Source organism: Hyaena hyaena, unplaced genomic scaffold (assembly GCF_003009895.1).
Source record: "Hyaena hyaena isolate Hyena2069 unplaced genomic scaffold, ASM300989v1 scaffold_70, whole genome shotgun sequence".
Classification (NCBI taxonomy): Eukaryota; Metazoa; Chordata; class Mammalia; order Carnivora; family Hyaenidae; genus Hyaena; species Hyaena hyaena.
Genome location: NW_024080701.1, coordinates 964,404 through 979,730, shown reverse-complemented (window position 1 = coordinate 979,730; position 15,327 = coordinate 964,404). Strand labels below are relative to the sequence as shown.

The following is a 15,327-nucleotide window of genomic DNA, read 5'->3' as shown; positions in this document are numbered from 1 at the left end:
GGAGCGGGGGCTGCCGCGGGTGCGGGTGAGTGGCGCGGCTCCAAGCCACAAGGGACGGAGGGGCACCGGCCACGCGGACAACAGCGGGACTGACAGAAGGGGGCCGAGCTTTGGCTCCCGTAGTGTTGTAGCGGGCCGGGAGCGGAGCCCAGAGTAGCGAGGAACCTACACTTCCAGGCGGGAAGCTCAGGGAAGGAGCTGCGAGGCGCCAGGCGTGCGGCCCAGGAGCGGCGGGGCAGCGGGAGCCGCGGGGGCAAAAGAGTGGGAACATCAGGACCTTCGGCTGCAGCCGCCCACGCGCGGAGGGAGCCAAACCAGAGCACCAGCGGGGCCCAGAGCCCGGCGGGGCGCGGGAACAGGGGCGCCCCCGTGCGGAGCTGCTGGGCTGCCTGCGAGCGGTGGCCGGGGCTATGCTCAAGCCCAAGGACCTGTGCCCCCGAGCGGGGACGCGCACCTTCCTGGAGGCCATGCAGGCGGGCAAAGTGCACCTGGCCCGCTTTGTGCTGGATGCGCTGGACCGCAGCATCATCGACTGCCGCGCAGAGCAGGGCCGCACGCCACTCATGGTGGCGGTGGGGCTGCCGGACCCCGCGCTGCGCGCGCGCTTCGTGCGGCTACTGCTGGAGCAAGGTGCAGCCGTGAACCTGCGGGACGAGCGCGGCCGCACGGCACTTAGCCTGGCTTGCGAGCGCGGCCACCTGGACGCCGTGCAGCTGTTGGTGCAGTTCAGCGGCGACCCGGAGGCGGCCGACTCGGCGGGCAATAGCCCAGTGATGTGGGCGGCGGCGTGCGGCCATGGGGCGGTGCTCGAGTTCTTGGTGCGCTCTTTCCGCCGCCTCGGCCTGCGCCTCGACCGCACCAACCGAGCGGGTCTCACGGCGCTGCAACTGGCCGCCGCCCGCGGCCACGGGACCTGCGTGCAAGCCCTCACCGGGCCCTGGGGCCGCGCAGCCGCCGCCGCCGCCGCCCGGGGCTCCAACTCCGACAGTCCCCCTGGCCGTCCGGCTCCCGCGCCCAGCCCCGAGCGCCGCCGGCCCAGTCCTCGCCGCTTACCTCGGCCTCTCCTGGCGCGCTTTGCGCGAGCAGCCGGCGGCCACGGTCACGGCGGCGAGGCTGGGTCAGGGGGCAAGGGCTCCGGCCGGCACCGAGCGCAGGGCAGCGACAGGCCTGAGCTGGGCCGGAGCATGAGCCTGGCGCTGGGTGCTGTAACCGAGGAGGAGGCGGCTCGACTGCGGGCAGGAGCCCTGATGGCCCGACCACACTCGCCCCAGTCTTCGGGGACCGGGAGGTGGCGTTCGCAGGAGGTGCTGGAGGGAGTGCCTCCGACCTTAGTGCAAGCCCCCATTGGCCTTAGCCCCCACCCGGAGGGTGGCCCCGGCTCTGGCCGTTTGGGTTTGCGCCGACGCTCCACAGCTCCAGACATCCCCAGCCTGGTCGGGGAGACATCAGGGCCCGAGAGCGGCGCGGAGTTAGAGGCCGATGCTCTGCCCCACTCGGGGCCTGGGGCTCAGCCTTGGCAGGCGGGCACGGAGGCTGTGGTGCTGCACGCTCAGCGGTAAACAGCGTTGAGGTTGGGCCCTGCTTCCCCTGCTCTTAAGGTCTCTCCTCCACTGGGATTTTCTTGCTTCCAGGTCTTTCAGTTAGCTGGCAGTTTCCGGCCTGTGATCCCAGAACCTGTCCCCACTGCCAAGGCGAGACCTCTACCAACCCTCTCTCTGAAGAGAGCCCCTATTTTATTTCTTCTTTGTGCTTGTTGGTATTACCTGCCTAGGTCTCTCTCCTTCCCTAGAGCTACCTTTCCTGTCCTGAAAAAGGAAGAGTAGAAGACTGGTTCCATATGCTACAGCCTTCCAGCCAGGAAGATGGATCCCCTACTCTGAGCCCTAAGGCTCAGTTCTGAGTCTTCCAGGACTCCTGCCAGGTCACTTCCTCCTGGCCAGTTTCCCACACTCTAGCAGCCAGGCAGCAGAAGAGTTGACTTGTAGAAAAAAGGTCTAGCCTCCCCCCTCTGTCTTGTCATACGATAGTAATGCTGCACGTGACCTAAGTCTCCCTTCCTCTTAAGTGTTGGAGGAGAGCAAGGAGACTGGCCTCTGAGCCCTTCTGGACAGAAGGGCTGATTAGGAAGGAATCTGAAGGTAACGTTTTTCTGAGGAGAAACTTCTGCCTCAAGACAATGAAAGCGTATTTGGGGGTGGCAGAAGCCTTGGTATTGAACGCTGGTTGTCTCCTGAAACAGCTTCTGGGTGATTCCAGCTGCCTCTGCCTTTGGCTGACCCAGGACTCAACTTCGTTGATGCCCCACACCAACCCCTATCCAGCCCAGCTCCCAGCACCTGAGCCAGCTTGTTCTTCAGCTCGGCTGCATTTGAGTTTTATCTTTGAGGTTGTGTGCCTCGCGGCCCAGCCTTACTTCTGCTATTAGAGGCCTGAAATGAAAGGACTTGACACTTCCCCGCCCCCACCACCTCCCAGCTCCCCCGTCCCGCATGTGGGTGCTCCCGCAGGGTGGAACGGTTGCGAGGGCTTGGCTTAATTGTATTTCTTCCAATCCTCAAAGAACTCGTGTTTTGAGTCTTTGTATATGAAGCAGAAAGCAGCGGGTCTGATCCGAGGCTTAAGAACCTGACAATGTCTCTTTAAATAGAAGCTCTGCGAGGGGGATAATTGACTGAAGTGTTTGCCACGTTAAACGGCGGCGCGAGGGAGTCGGGAAGCCCACACGAGCCGCAGGTCCGGGTTTAAATTACATCAAACTCTGGAGAAGCTGGAAGGGGGCTGTTAAAGGGCTCCTGCTTCTTGCTGGGCTGTTAATGGAGGGCAGGGCGGATGATGGATGCTGGAGGTCGAGACCAAGGACCCCTGCCTCTGCCCCAGCGCGTGGGACGGAGGCCGGGCAAAGCTTCATTACTGGGCAGATTAGTGAGTCAGAGGCAACCGTGGAGAGATGGTTAAATGCCCTTTTCCGGCGTGGTCCTTCCTCTCCTCCCCTCCCCACCCTCCTCTTTGTGCTGGCCCAAGAGGGGGATTCTAGGGGGTCTGGCGAACGCGTGCCCTAGGACCCTGCGGAAACGCTAGCACAGGTATCTGTGCGCCCAGCCTGCGGGATGGCGGCGCTTGGGGGCTCTTTTTGTGAACCCCGAAGATTGAGCGTGCAGCGCCTCACCCGTGTGAGATGGGGGGTTTTCAAGACGTCGATCTAAAACGCCTTTGCAGAACGGAAGATTTCGCACCAGTAACTCTAAGGGAACTGCCCAGGGAGAGAATGATCTCTGCTGAGAAATTGGGCCTGGGGGTGAGCGGGCCCTCTGTAGTCCTTCCACCCCTCCAAAATCAGCAACGCCGCCCCCCTCACCCAACCCCGCACTGGACGTGATCTCTGGTGCCCCCTGGTGGCAGCGCTGCGCTTTCCTCGCGGCGCTCTGGCTCGGAGTTCAGACTTCTGGTTTTACTTGGGATCACCGCAATGTACTTCTCCCTCCGTGTGCATTTACCCATGGAATCCTCTTCCTCTTGTAGTTTATTAAATCCGGATACTTGAAATCATTTCCCAGCAGTGGAGTGAGGGACAGTAAACAAAAAAACTCGGATTGGGAGTAGCAGGAGCCCAGACCTTTCTTCACTAAGGACCCCAAGATCTTCCACATTAAGGCTCCCAAGTCCAGAGAGTTCCTGCTCTCTTCTGAAAAACAGGGGCTTCCAACCCTGTCTTATAATTTCTGAACCTTGGGACCTGCGCTGTTTTCTTCTGATGAGATTTGCTTTCGTTTTGGAGGTGTATTGCCCTCCCCTCATTCCTTTCTCCCCAGACATCTGCCTCTCTTTAGTCCCACTGTCTAGGTGGTGGGTGAAGGATACAGAAGCACCTGGAAAGCCACATGGAGAGGATCTGGGGTGGGATGGGGGATAACTGGACATCCCAAGTGCAAACTCTTCCCCCCCATCCCTGCTTGCTCACTTAATTCCCTTTCTGACTGTTTAATTTCCATGGTGTTTTTAATGGTGTAAGAATACAAGTATTTTGGCTTCATAACACCGTAAGGTCTGGGTTGAACATTAGGTTGATGGTGCTGTCATCTTTCAAATGTTGCTGACCTGTGGCTTTCTGGTTGAATGTCACCCTGGGCCCTCCTTATTGAGTAAACAATCATGAAGCCTCCTCTCCACGGAGGTGCCAAGAGCTTGGTGGTTGAAGGCAATGTTTCTAAAAAACCACAGCAGATCTTTCCTGTCTGCACTGAACTGTGTGTGACTGACTTGCTGTTCTTGCAGATTTCTTACTAGACCCAGCTCTGGGCAAAACTTCTCTGTCTCAGCACATTTTGCTCTCCTGCACTTCCTTCTCATTGTCAGCCCCGGGGCATCGAGGCTGGGGTCCTCTCTAGCTCACTCCACTTTAGAAGAGACCTTTCTCAACAGTTTTCTGTTCCGATCTTCGTTGCTTTCATTGTTGTGAAGAGTCACCGGGCCACTGGAGCCCAGAACCCTAACATCAAGCTCAGAACTAGGCTGTGTGGGAGGCTAAATGACGTCCGCACACGCTTTCGGAATGACGGTGTGCGGTTGAAGGACTATTACAACTCAGAAGAAGAGTTAATAAATCCAGTATTATTCAGTTGCAAGAACTGGCCTCTCTTTGCCTCGCCAACTCCTCCTGATTCCGGGCTCCCTGTGGAGTGCCAGGAGGGTGTGCTGGCTCCCTGTGAAGGTTCTGCCTTCCGTCAGCCTCCATCCCTGCCTGTCCCACTGTGCACTGTGGCCACCTCCTGAAGGAACGACTCAGGTTCTGCTTCCAGCTGAGCTGGTGGGACTAGGATCCTCAGACCAGGGCAGCTGTCAGGTGGGGCTGGTGTGGGGAGCAGGAGAGGGTCTGCATGACCCCTGCATGACCCCTGGAGCCTGGGTAAGAGGTTTCGGTGAGCCCTGGGGCTGAGGGTGGGATGAACTCTCAGGGAGGAAGTGCTGGAAACAGTGTCCGAGCTAGATGCTTAAAGATCATGCCATCCACCTCCCCTTCCTGCAGGACTAGAGCCAACATCTATCGATTTCCAGTCCCTGCACTGCTCCTCCACAACCCCTTGCTTCTGAGAACCGAAACAGACTGCTTTCTCCCTGGAAGCAGTTCAAGGCCACTTTCTATGGACAGCTGTAGGAGAGCAGCCTCGGACTTTCCTTGGAGCGGGAAGCGAAAGGAAGAAGGAGACCCCGATGCGGAAAGTGGCCACCAGCTCCAGTGGCTGCCTGCAGGGCCCCTGTCGTACCTGGAAGCAGAGCACATGGCCCTGGTTTTCCTGAATGGGTTCTTCTCCCCTGGGAAGGACAGCTCTGTCTCTTTCTCGGCTCTTTCAGTCCCAGGGGCCCTTCACTTCCTGTTTCCTTCCTTATCTGCACTCGTGGGCCCACATGCCACTAGAGAGCTGGATTTTCTGTTGACTTGAGTGACTGCTGGGGAGCTCATATGGGAGGGGGGCCCACCAGACACCTGCTTGAAGTGTCCAGCTTGAAGACGGCCTGGCTCCGTTCTCAGAGACGACAGCCCAGAGGTTTTGAACACTCAGTTTAATTTAAAACAGGCACAAGTGCAAACAATTCACAAAAGTTTCTAGGGAAGATGCTTTTGTTTTTAAAACTCTGACCCTTAAAAAAGTCCTTGCCTTTTTTTTTTTTTTTTTTGGCCCCAAAGCAGGCCGCTAAGGAGCAGAGGAATCTAAAAATATTATCTAGATAGGGTCCTGACACCTGGAGTTCTTCCCTGGATTCCCTGACTCACAACATCCCTGAAGGTGGGGAGGGAAGGGGGACAAGAAGACAGGTGTCTGAAGAGGCAGCTAGGGCAGATGGTTTGCACAAAGGGGGTGCTCAATTTCTTGACAGGATGGAATCCCAGGGGGTGGTTCATCTCCCCCAGACCAAGATTTTTGAAAAGAATGGGTCCTTGATGACCTGGTTATTTAGATGAAGCTCACAGGCAAAACAAAGTTTGTTCCTTTACCATTCCCATCGCTGGCTCTCAGACTCCACAGTGCAGGAGAAACTTGGAAATCTGTGAGGCCCATGGGATGCGTCAGATTCGATGAGGATCTCTTCACTCTTCAGGTCGAAACACGGGACTTAGGAGGTGGGAAGGCAGGCCAAGAAAGCAGGTCCCTTCAGTTTAGTAGAATTTAGTGTGGCAGAAAGGATGGGAAGCCTTACTGAAGTAAGTGATCTGTGAATGACCTGAAGGGAGCCAGGCTGTCAGGGTGACTGTCCTCCACTTACACACACACACACACACACACACACACACACACACACACACACGATGTTCTCTCCATCCTGTAAAGTGAGACCACGTTTACTACCACCTCCGTTCTTTCTCTTTTACCCAGAAAAATGCCCTTCCTCCTCCCCTGGCTGGAGGGTGGGCTGTTCACGGTTCAGAGTAGACTGTGCAGGGAGAGTGACGTCAGTGCAGGTGGGTCGGGAAGCAGGTGCCGGTGGGACTGTACCTTCAGGAAGTCAGACATAAAGGAGGAAGACAGCTTCGGGCAATAGAAACCGTCCCTGTGGCCCTCTCGAGACCCCAGGGTTTAGAGCTGGAGCTGAGAACAGCAGGTATCCTGGTGAAGACAGACGGTCTGCCTTCTGGGGTGGCCTGGGATGCTAGTATACAACTACCTTTAAAAAACTGCAGCAGCTTATTCTGCTGTGTTGGCCACAGTGGCCAGGAGTGCTGGTCTCCATGTTTCTTAGAAATATCCCTGTGCAAATAACAAAGGGTCATCCTGTAGAAGGGGGTCTCCACCATCCCAAAGGCAACTGGGGACTCTCTTGGGAGGGAGAGAGACCGAGGGGGCAGGTCCGGCCTGGCCCAGTGGGCTGAGGGGCAGAAGGGTGTGGGTGGGGTTTCACATTCAATCTTTGGAGAGAATACTGAGAGAATGAGGCAGGCAGGCCCTGCCGGCAGGCTGGCTGCTCAGTGTCCCCTGCTTGTGGGCATAGGTGGCAGGTGCACCCGGGGTGGAGGGTGGGCTCAGCAGGTGGAGGTCTGCTTGCGGTAGAGCTGGATCAGGGGCACCAGGCACTCGGGCAGCCCCGTCTGCAGCAGGAAAGGGTGGTCCAGGAGTTCCTGAGCTGTGGCTCTCTCCTGGGGGTCCCGCACCAGCATCCGCTCCAGGAAGTCTCGAAGCACTGGGGAGACCTGCAGAGACAGGGCATCATCGCTGAAAGGAAGCCACGGCATGGGGTTGCTTTGGGGCGACTTGTCCGCCTGGTCCCATCATCATTCGAAAGTCCTGAATTCTCTCGTTTCTTACTTCTTGGTAGTAGCTCCCAGGCTCAGTACTGTTTTCGATTATGGGGTACATAAAGAAAATTGGCATCAGGCCAGTGACTAGATCACCGCTAGGGGGTGCTACTGAGCAGTGGACCGAAGAAGCCTGGTGTCCTGGGGAGCTGGGCTCCAAATACAGCCCCATTCCTCAACCCGCTTCTCAGGGCTCTCAGCCTTCAGGCTTTGAGTCTCCGTGGCTCTGTGGAAGGAGCACGGGATTCATCATATTAGTGATCCAGTCGTGGGTCTATCCCTGATCTTGGGCAAGTTGAAATTTTCTCTAACCTCAGTTTTCTTACCTGCCCCAGGGGCTAATGATAAAATGTGCTCGCCCTGTCTTTAGTGAAGATTGAGAAAGAGGTCAAGGATGAAATGTTTTGAAGAATAGAAAAGAACAAAGTGGGACCTGAAAGGGAAGATTTCTTTATTGCGCTAAGCCTAAGAGTCTAAATCAGGGGCTTATCGCACTTCATTCTGAGCCAGTATCTTGGGATTAAGCTAAATCTTGGGCTGTTACAGAAGGCTACCTCCTCTGGGGAATTAGCCAATTGGAAATCTCCCCTATATGTTAATCTTGGGGCTGGCGGTGCAGGCTCCAAGGACCAGTTGTCCGAGAAGGTATCTTCCTGTCTGTTCTCGTATCCAGCTGCGGTGGGGCCACAGAACTATTATCCTTCAGGGACTGGGTGGGCTTAAACCCTCTAGGACATTTCTCGCTCTGGCCACCAGATGGCAGTGCGATTTTGCTGCCCTGTGTGGACCTGCCCAGCAGCAGGGAGTGTCTACCAGTAAGGCCTGTGAGCTTGGGTGGATTTGGCAGAAAAGGGTTAAACACACACACACAGACACACACACACAGACACACACACACACACACACACACACACACACACACACACACCACCTTTAAGGGAAAACCTGTGGTTTGGGTGTGGTCAGGATGCGCATCAGTAGAGGACAAGCCAATTCGCTGTGACAGACTCAGAACACTGTGCTGTGGTATGGCTCCCCTGACAGATGGGTAGAGGGGTTCCTGCTCAACTAGCTTCTCTAGATTCCTGGATGGCTTGCTTTCCCTTCTCCCAGGCTCCTGTCATTTGCCTGCAGGTGGAAACTTGTCTGAGTGACCACAGGTGTTTGTGTATAGATGTGACTCCACACCCAGGTGTTGGTTTTGTGTGGAGAAAGAGGAGCCTTTCCTGGGAGCCTCTGGCTTCTGTGGAAGGAAGACGCTGGGCCTGGGAGCCCAGGCTCTGGTCCTCGAAGCCTCAGAAAGAATGGGGTCAGCAGGGTCATACCCTGTGCACTGACTGACCTTGTGAGAGTTTTTCAGCCTGGGTGGGGGGCTGTCCCGGAGCCTCTTCATGGCTTGCACTGGGGAGTCGCTGAAGTAGGGTGGCTCCCCATCTACCATCTCAATCACCATGATGCCCAGAGACCAGATATCCACCTGCAGGAAGAGAATGTCCCTGACTCCGCTGACCAGAGCCGATCCCTTAGTAGCAGGGTACCCTGGGAGGATGGGAGTAGCTGGTCCTGGCTTTCATCGGTGAGCTGGCCTCCTTCCTGATCACCTGCCTTGGGGTCAGTTCCTTTCTGCATTAGTGCCCATTGACTGCAGGGACATAGCTGTCAGCCATTCTCTGAGAATGGCCATCACACATGAGGAAGCCTGGCCATATCCCACCTTGCCCTTGTGCTGCCAGAGAAGCATTTTTGGGAAGCAAGGTAACAAGTGACAGCAGATCCATCTAAGAGTGGGCAGGGCGTAATGGGCAGTGGGGTAGGGTACTGACTAAGTGAGAATCTGAAAACGAGGGCTATTTTGAGGGGGGGGGGGCAGGTCTCTCCAAGAGCCACAAGAGCTCTTTGTCCCCAGGCTGCTTTTGGGAGTTCTGGGGGATTAAGGACCGGTTACCTCAGTCGCGTACAGAGACCTGGAGATCACTTCAGGGGCCATCCAGTAGGGGGTGCCTACCAGCGACTTCCTCTTAGGGACATCTTTGCTGATCTGAGCACAGAATCCGAAGTCAGAGAGTTTCACCTGCGGTTGAGGTGAGGGGGGGAGAAAGGGAATGAGTGGTGCAGCAGGAGCAGAGTTGGGAGTAGGGAAGCAGGGGGCAGGGCATGGCTGTACCAGGGAGGGGAGGGCCCTACCCTGCCATCCAGGGTCAGGAGGATGGAGTCACTCTTGATGTCCCGGTGGATGACACCTTGGGCATGCAGGTAAGCCAGGGCCTGCAGCACAGCCTCACACACAGTGGCGATCTGCTCCTCGTTCAGCCTGGACGGGGAAGGCCAGGCCACAGGCAGAAGAGAACGTTAGCTTTGGCAGGGCTGCAGGGCAGCTGGGTTGGGAAGATTAGGGGTCCCTGGTACCTGGCCCCACAGCTCACGGGCAATATGTGTGGGGTCCAGTCAGGCCAGAGCCCCGATGGAAATGGGCCTGGAAGACATTCTGGTGTTCCCCGCTCCACTCCCCTGAACCGCATGGGTCGGTTCACCCAAACAGACAGGGGGTGCTCACAAGGATGTGACAGGCACACCAATGTCCTTGGCCTGAGGCTGCCCAATACTCCTTCCAGGACAGTGGCGGGGGTGGGAGGGGGGGTTGGGGAAGCCAGCTCTCAGAGCCCAGCCCTCCTAGCTGCCCACCTAACTTGGGAGACGATGTCCGTGAGGGCCCCGCCCTGCAGGAACTCCATAAGCACCCACAGCTCCTCGCCCACCAGGTAGCTCTTGTACATCTCCACCACGTTGAGGTGCTGGTAGTCTCGCATGATCACCACCTGGGGGGGAGGGGGGGTGCCTGAGTGCCAGGCACAGTCCCCACTGCCCCTACCCCCAGATGTTCATCCCAAGTACCCTGCCATGCCCTGGGCTCTTCCCCCACCTCATTAAAGAGCAGCTCCCTGCGCTGCTGCTTCCTGAGGTCCATCATCTTGACGGCCACCTGGCGGCCTGAGTGCTTCTCCCGGGCCAGGCAGACGATGCCTGTGGAGCCCTCGCCGATCTTCACGTAGCTGTCCAGCAGCATCCGGGGGTCACCCTGGTCCACCACCATCCTGAGTGCAGCCTTGAACTGCTCGTGTGTCACAACACCCGTGTCCTCGCCAGCCAGGGCACCCTTGGCCACCGCGGGGTCCTGGGGCAGGTACAAGTTGCTGGTGCTGATCTGGGCTTGCCTGGTGCGTGGGGAGCCCGCAGGGGAAGACCGGCCTGGGGGTGGGCCGGCAACTGGGGCTGTGTGGAGGGACTTTTGGGGGCTGCTGGTATCCGAGGTGATCAGAGGGCTGAAGGTCCCCGTAGGCTGGTCTGAGGGCAAGGACTGGGCCTTGGCCACCAGGCTCTGGGCGGGTTCTTTCTGCAGTGGTCGAAAAGAGGATGTGGGCTGCAGGGAGGAGAAAAGAAACAGAAAGGGGTTTGGCTGTGGCAGCGTTTGCTGCAACCTTCCCAGAGGCAGGGGTTGACCTCTGGACGGGGGCAGGTCTGCGGGGCATCAGACCAAAAGGGCAAGGATTTTCAAATGGAGCAGAAGCCAAAGCTTGGTCCTGCTCTGCAACCCAGCCCCCGGCATTCCCAAGTGAGCAGTGCAACAGCGGCTCTTTACATCTGCTCTGCCACACCTGGGAAGCTGAAGAAAGCAGAGTCCCTGGGGTGTCCTCTGCTGGGCATTTCTTCCTGGGTAATTGACAGCCAGACCCCAGGGAGGCCATCCAGAGGCCGTCTTCCCTCTGCTGCTGGGCTGTGCAGGGAATCTGGGTCATAGGCATTCTTCATTCCTGGGGCTCTCCCACTGGAGGGGCCCTGTGGATGGAAGAGGCCCTGGGCGACAGGGTGGGGGTGTGGATAGCAGAGCAGCTGTGACCGCTCCCAGCACAGGACAGGGAAGCCACAGCATGGGCTCTGATAGTCCCACTTGTGCCTGACAGCAGGGAGTCTGTGTGTCTATGCTGTGAGAGTACGTCCCTGACAGAGGACCACAGAGCCATCTTACCATCTGAGGGTTCTGAGGTACGTTCCCTGAGCCAGAGATCTGGAATCAGGAGGGCAGGTCTAGCCAAACCCAAACCCTGGGGCCAGGGGTGAGAAGGCTTCCTAGGGGGTCCACAGAACAGCCTCTCTACTTGCTCCCAAGCATGAAACTCCTGGCAGATGACCCCCACAAGGAAAGGAAGGCAGGGGCCTATCCTTATGGCCACTGGTGGGAAGGGAGGGGAAGTGCAATTGAGTGGCAGGCTGGGCCTCAGTGAGCCCAAGCCCCAGCCCAGGAATCCTCTGAGGCTCCTTGCCTTTCAGGGCCCATGCCCTCCTGCCAGCCCGGCAGGAAAGGGTCCCATTCTTGGGTTCTCTCCAAGGAGCTGGCGATATGCAATACGACCCTCCCCAGGCATTATATGACTTTAAAAGGGGCTCCCGGAAAGGGCCAAAAGTAACCTAACGAGGGACACTTCAGGAGCTGCAGATAACTTCTCAGAACATCTCAGAACCCATCATATAGCAGCTGTCTAGGTGTCCGGTGGGTCTGGGTCCAGATCCCCAGAGCTCCATTGACCTCCAGGAAATCTGGCACAGGGGTGAGTGCCCTCACCGGCAGAGAGCCCAGCTGTGGCAGACTCTGCCCCCTCCCCCGACAAGGGTGCCACAGCCCCCAGCATGCACAGTGAAGGAGCCAGGAGAACCTCTAAGCACCTGTTGTGGCTATTCCGTCCTGCTTGCTGAGCATATCTGGACAGAAAATAGATCCTCCCACGTCTTTGCCGGCACCTGACCTGCACCCACCTTTCCCCACTCTGTGGTGGAACAGTGGGACCTCTGGACTGGGGGTCATGACCTAGGTTTCATTACTACACTGCTCTGACCAGCGATAAGTCTTAGGCACCTCACCCTCTTTGAGCCCCAATCTCCTCTATAAATGCACAGTGCTCTGGGGAGCTGGATAAAATGCAGATTTCTGCCTCAGTTAGTCCCGAGAGCAGTGACTCTGCATTTTAACAAGGCCCCTGGGTTCTGATGTAGGAGGACTATGGGCCACACTTGGAGCGGCTTTGGACAAATGGGCTCTGCAATTCCACGGCCTCAGGGAGACTGTGGGAGGACTGGGATGGGGGTGGACGGGGCGGGGCCACTGTTGAGGCTGTGAGGCCATGTCCCAGGAGCAGACGGTTCACAAGACTTCAGCCTGCACAGCTCACTACATCACACGATCACCAATCACAAGGTCGCCCCTGCGGCCTGTAAAAAGGCTGCCAGCTGGCCTGTAAGGTATGGCTCACAGAAAACATGCTCTCTGAGCATCTGGGTGGGGCTGGGCAGCGCTTGGGGGCCTAAAAATACCCAGAGCTGCTCTTGAGGTTGCTCTAATGGCCCCGTGACCTCTCTCTACCTGCATTTCTAAGGAAGGCTATAAAATGATCCCCTTCACCTTCTGGCCACTTGGCCTCCTACACAGGCTATCTCTGCTCTGTGGTTGAGTGTGCACCGTCAGTGGCGGGGGTAGGGAGAGTGGGTGTGGTAAGGACAAGCCACAAGGAGGGGACTCACTCCCCCTCTGCTCTCAAGGCCCCTGTGGAGACACTGCTGCAGGTGTTGGCTGAACTCAGGGGCCACTGGTGCAGGAGTGGGCATGTGGATCGAAGAGTAGGGATCCAGTATGGCCTGGAACTCGGGATGGGGGCAGTGGGGCTGGGCTCAATCTTCACCTCAACAGCCTCTGATCCCAAGCGTCCCTTTGTTGGCCTTGCTGCCTGTCTCCACAAGAAGGGAGCTTTTACTTAACGTCACCACAAGGAAAACTCAGAGGAAGCCACTTAGGCCACACTAAGAAAGAGAAAGGGGGACCAAAGATGGAGTTCACTGTTGTGGGTTCTAGAGTCCCCTGTGTGATACAGACGTCTCCTTGGGTCTGTGTGTAGAAGCCACCAGAAGGGTCATGTGTAGAGTTACAATGATGCCTCAGTTTCCCTTCCCGGGCGATGGTGAGAGGGCCAGACTCTCCAGCTGTGGGATTGGGGGCTGTACCGTCAGCACCCCAAAGGCAAAGGCCATGTCATAATATTTAAAACATAATAAAGCCACTTATCGGGGGTGTACCACTCCGACAGGGCTCTTAAATGCATTTTCTAATTTAATTCCCACAACCTTGTGGCTTGTTTTATTATCCCATGAGTACTATTATTATCTGTATTTGTAGATAAGAAACAGGCTCAGAAAGGTTAAGTAACTTGCCCAACATCGGTAAGTAGTAAGGAACAAGGTGGACGTGAGCCCTGGTCAGCCTAACCCGTTACCCCTATGCTGTGGTCCTGCTGGAGGTCCCTGGCATATAACAGACTACAGGGTACACAGTAGGTGTTTAACCAAGGCTTGCTGAGTCTTGAGGTCTTCTGATTTGGCCTTTCGGCCTCTAAGTGGAACCACTTCTAAATCCCCCAAGTTCCTGTTTTAACTCTTTGGGCTCCAGTCCCCACTCAGGGCTCGATCGAGGTCTTTTGCTGTTTAGCCAAAGTGAGTGACTGCAGGCCAAGCTCCCTGGGGCCAGGTACAAAAGCCCTAGAGCCACAGACCCTCCTGTTGTTTCTTCCAGCTGGAGGTGACAATTGGTGGCTTGGCCTCCCAGGGCACCAGTGCACGGACAGCTGCTGTGAGCTTCCTGAGCCAGCCCCTGGGATGTGTGAGATGTGGAAGGCTAGCTGCTGGTTTGGTCTGGTGGTTCCTGGGGCTGTGGGGGTAGAGTAGGGGGCCAGATGCAGTGGTTCTCAACTGGGGCTGATTTCATCCCCCAAGGGACATTTGGCAATGTCTGGGGGATTTTGGGTTGTCCCATCTGAGAGGTGCAACCACCATCTAGTGGGTAGAGGCCAGAGATGATGTTAAATATCCTACAGTGCACAGGACAGCCCCTACAGCAGAGGATGATCTGATCCAGATGTCAATAGTGAAGGGGTTGAGAAGCCGTGGCCCAGAGCAGCTCAGAGGAAGTCTCAGCCCTGCCTGTTAGAGGCCTGGCTTGAAAACATTTATCTAGAAATGCATGCCCAAGGTGCCTGGAAGGAAACTACTCCCTGGATTTGGAACCGTGGCATCTCCCAGCCCTAGATGACTACCACTTGCCTCTGGTGCAGGGGACAGCCCTGCACACGCAGCAGGGATGGCCTATGGGAGATACCTGATCAAGTATGCAGGATGGACAGGCAGACAGAGGCCGGGTGGACAGCCTGCTCCCTGCTGTGGGGTGCTGGTGGGAGCTCAGAAACATGCATGGCAGTGCCCAGCCCAGGGTTGACACCCCCTTTTCCCAAATCCCTGAAGCCCTTCCACAGGACTCCCAAGAGGCCAGAGAGCGATCAAGTTCCAGTCCTCACCTCCTGGGCAGTGTGCACTGTCTGGTTCCCACCTTGGTTTTCAACGAAGTGTCTCCCCAGGGGATGGCCTTCCAGAGACTTCTCAGCTCACAGACACGTTCCTCATACGGATACATTGAGCCACATCTCATTTGTTCTACCCCTAAACCTGCACCCCACGCGGGAGCCCAGCCCACGTCCTTCTTCCCAGTGAGTGCGCAAAGCCTAGAACCTTCCCTGGATGCCTTGGGCTGGCAGTGACGTGGAAAGGTTGAGGGTCTGGGCCATTCCCCAAGCTCGGGCTGGACCATACTCATGTACCACTGACACTGGAGGAGGCTGGCTTGTTCTAACAGCCCTCCGGGGAGGGGAGCTCGGTCACTCTTGTCACTGTCACCAGTTGTTTTTTAGGTCTGACTCCATACCCTTGTGCTGCAGCATGAGCTCATTTCTACCGGCCCCTCAAGAAGGAGCTAGAGATGCCATGATCAGAAACCTTCAGGAGCAAGAGGCCTGAACCCGGAGGGCCCTCTCACTGCTTCCTTCCCTGACTCATTCGAGACACCTGGGGCTTGTCCTGCCCTGAGTCCATCTTCTTATCTGCCTAATGAGAAAGGCTGGTGCTATCACCATGGACAGGCATCTAAGGGCATCTAAGAAGCAAAACCA

General features: G+C 56.9%; 2 protein-coding genes across 5 annotated transcripts in view; one reads left to right on the top strand and one right to left on the bottom strand.

Moving 5' to 3' along the window:
* The first annotated feature begins 410 nt into the window (after window positions 1-410).
* On the top strand, window positions 411-1,559 carry ANKRD63 (ankyrin repeat domain 63). Its single transcript, XM_039232725.1, has one exon. It carries the CDS (start codon window positions 411-413, stop codon window positions 1,557-1,559), a length of 1,149 nt encoding a protein of 382 aa, XP_039088656.1.
* A 4,096-nt stretch (window positions 1,560-5,655) lies between these two features.
* Window positions 5,656-15,327, bottom strand: part of PAK6 (p21 (RAC1) activated kinase 6) — a 36,390-nt gene continuing 26,718 nt past the window's right edge. For all 4 annotated transcript variants that reach the window (XM_039232934.1, XM_039232937.1, XM_039232936.1 and 1 more), the window contains 6 exons: window positions 10,209-10,706; window positions 9,971-10,104; window positions 9,473-9,599; window positions 9,234-9,359; window positions 8,631-8,765; window positions 5,656-7,183 (listed from right to left, as the gene is read on the bottom strand). In XM_039232934.1, coding sequence (XP_039088865.1) covers window positions 7,016-7,183; window positions 8,631-8,765; window positions 9,234-9,359; window positions 9,473-9,599; window positions 9,971-10,104; window positions 10,209-10,706 — 1,188 coding nt within the window. In that variant the 3' untranslated portion in view covers window positions 5,656-7,015. The remainder of the gene's footprint in view (window positions 7,184-8,630; window positions 8,766-9,233; window positions 9,360-9,472; window positions 9,600-9,970; window positions 10,105-10,208; window positions 10,707-15,327) is intronic.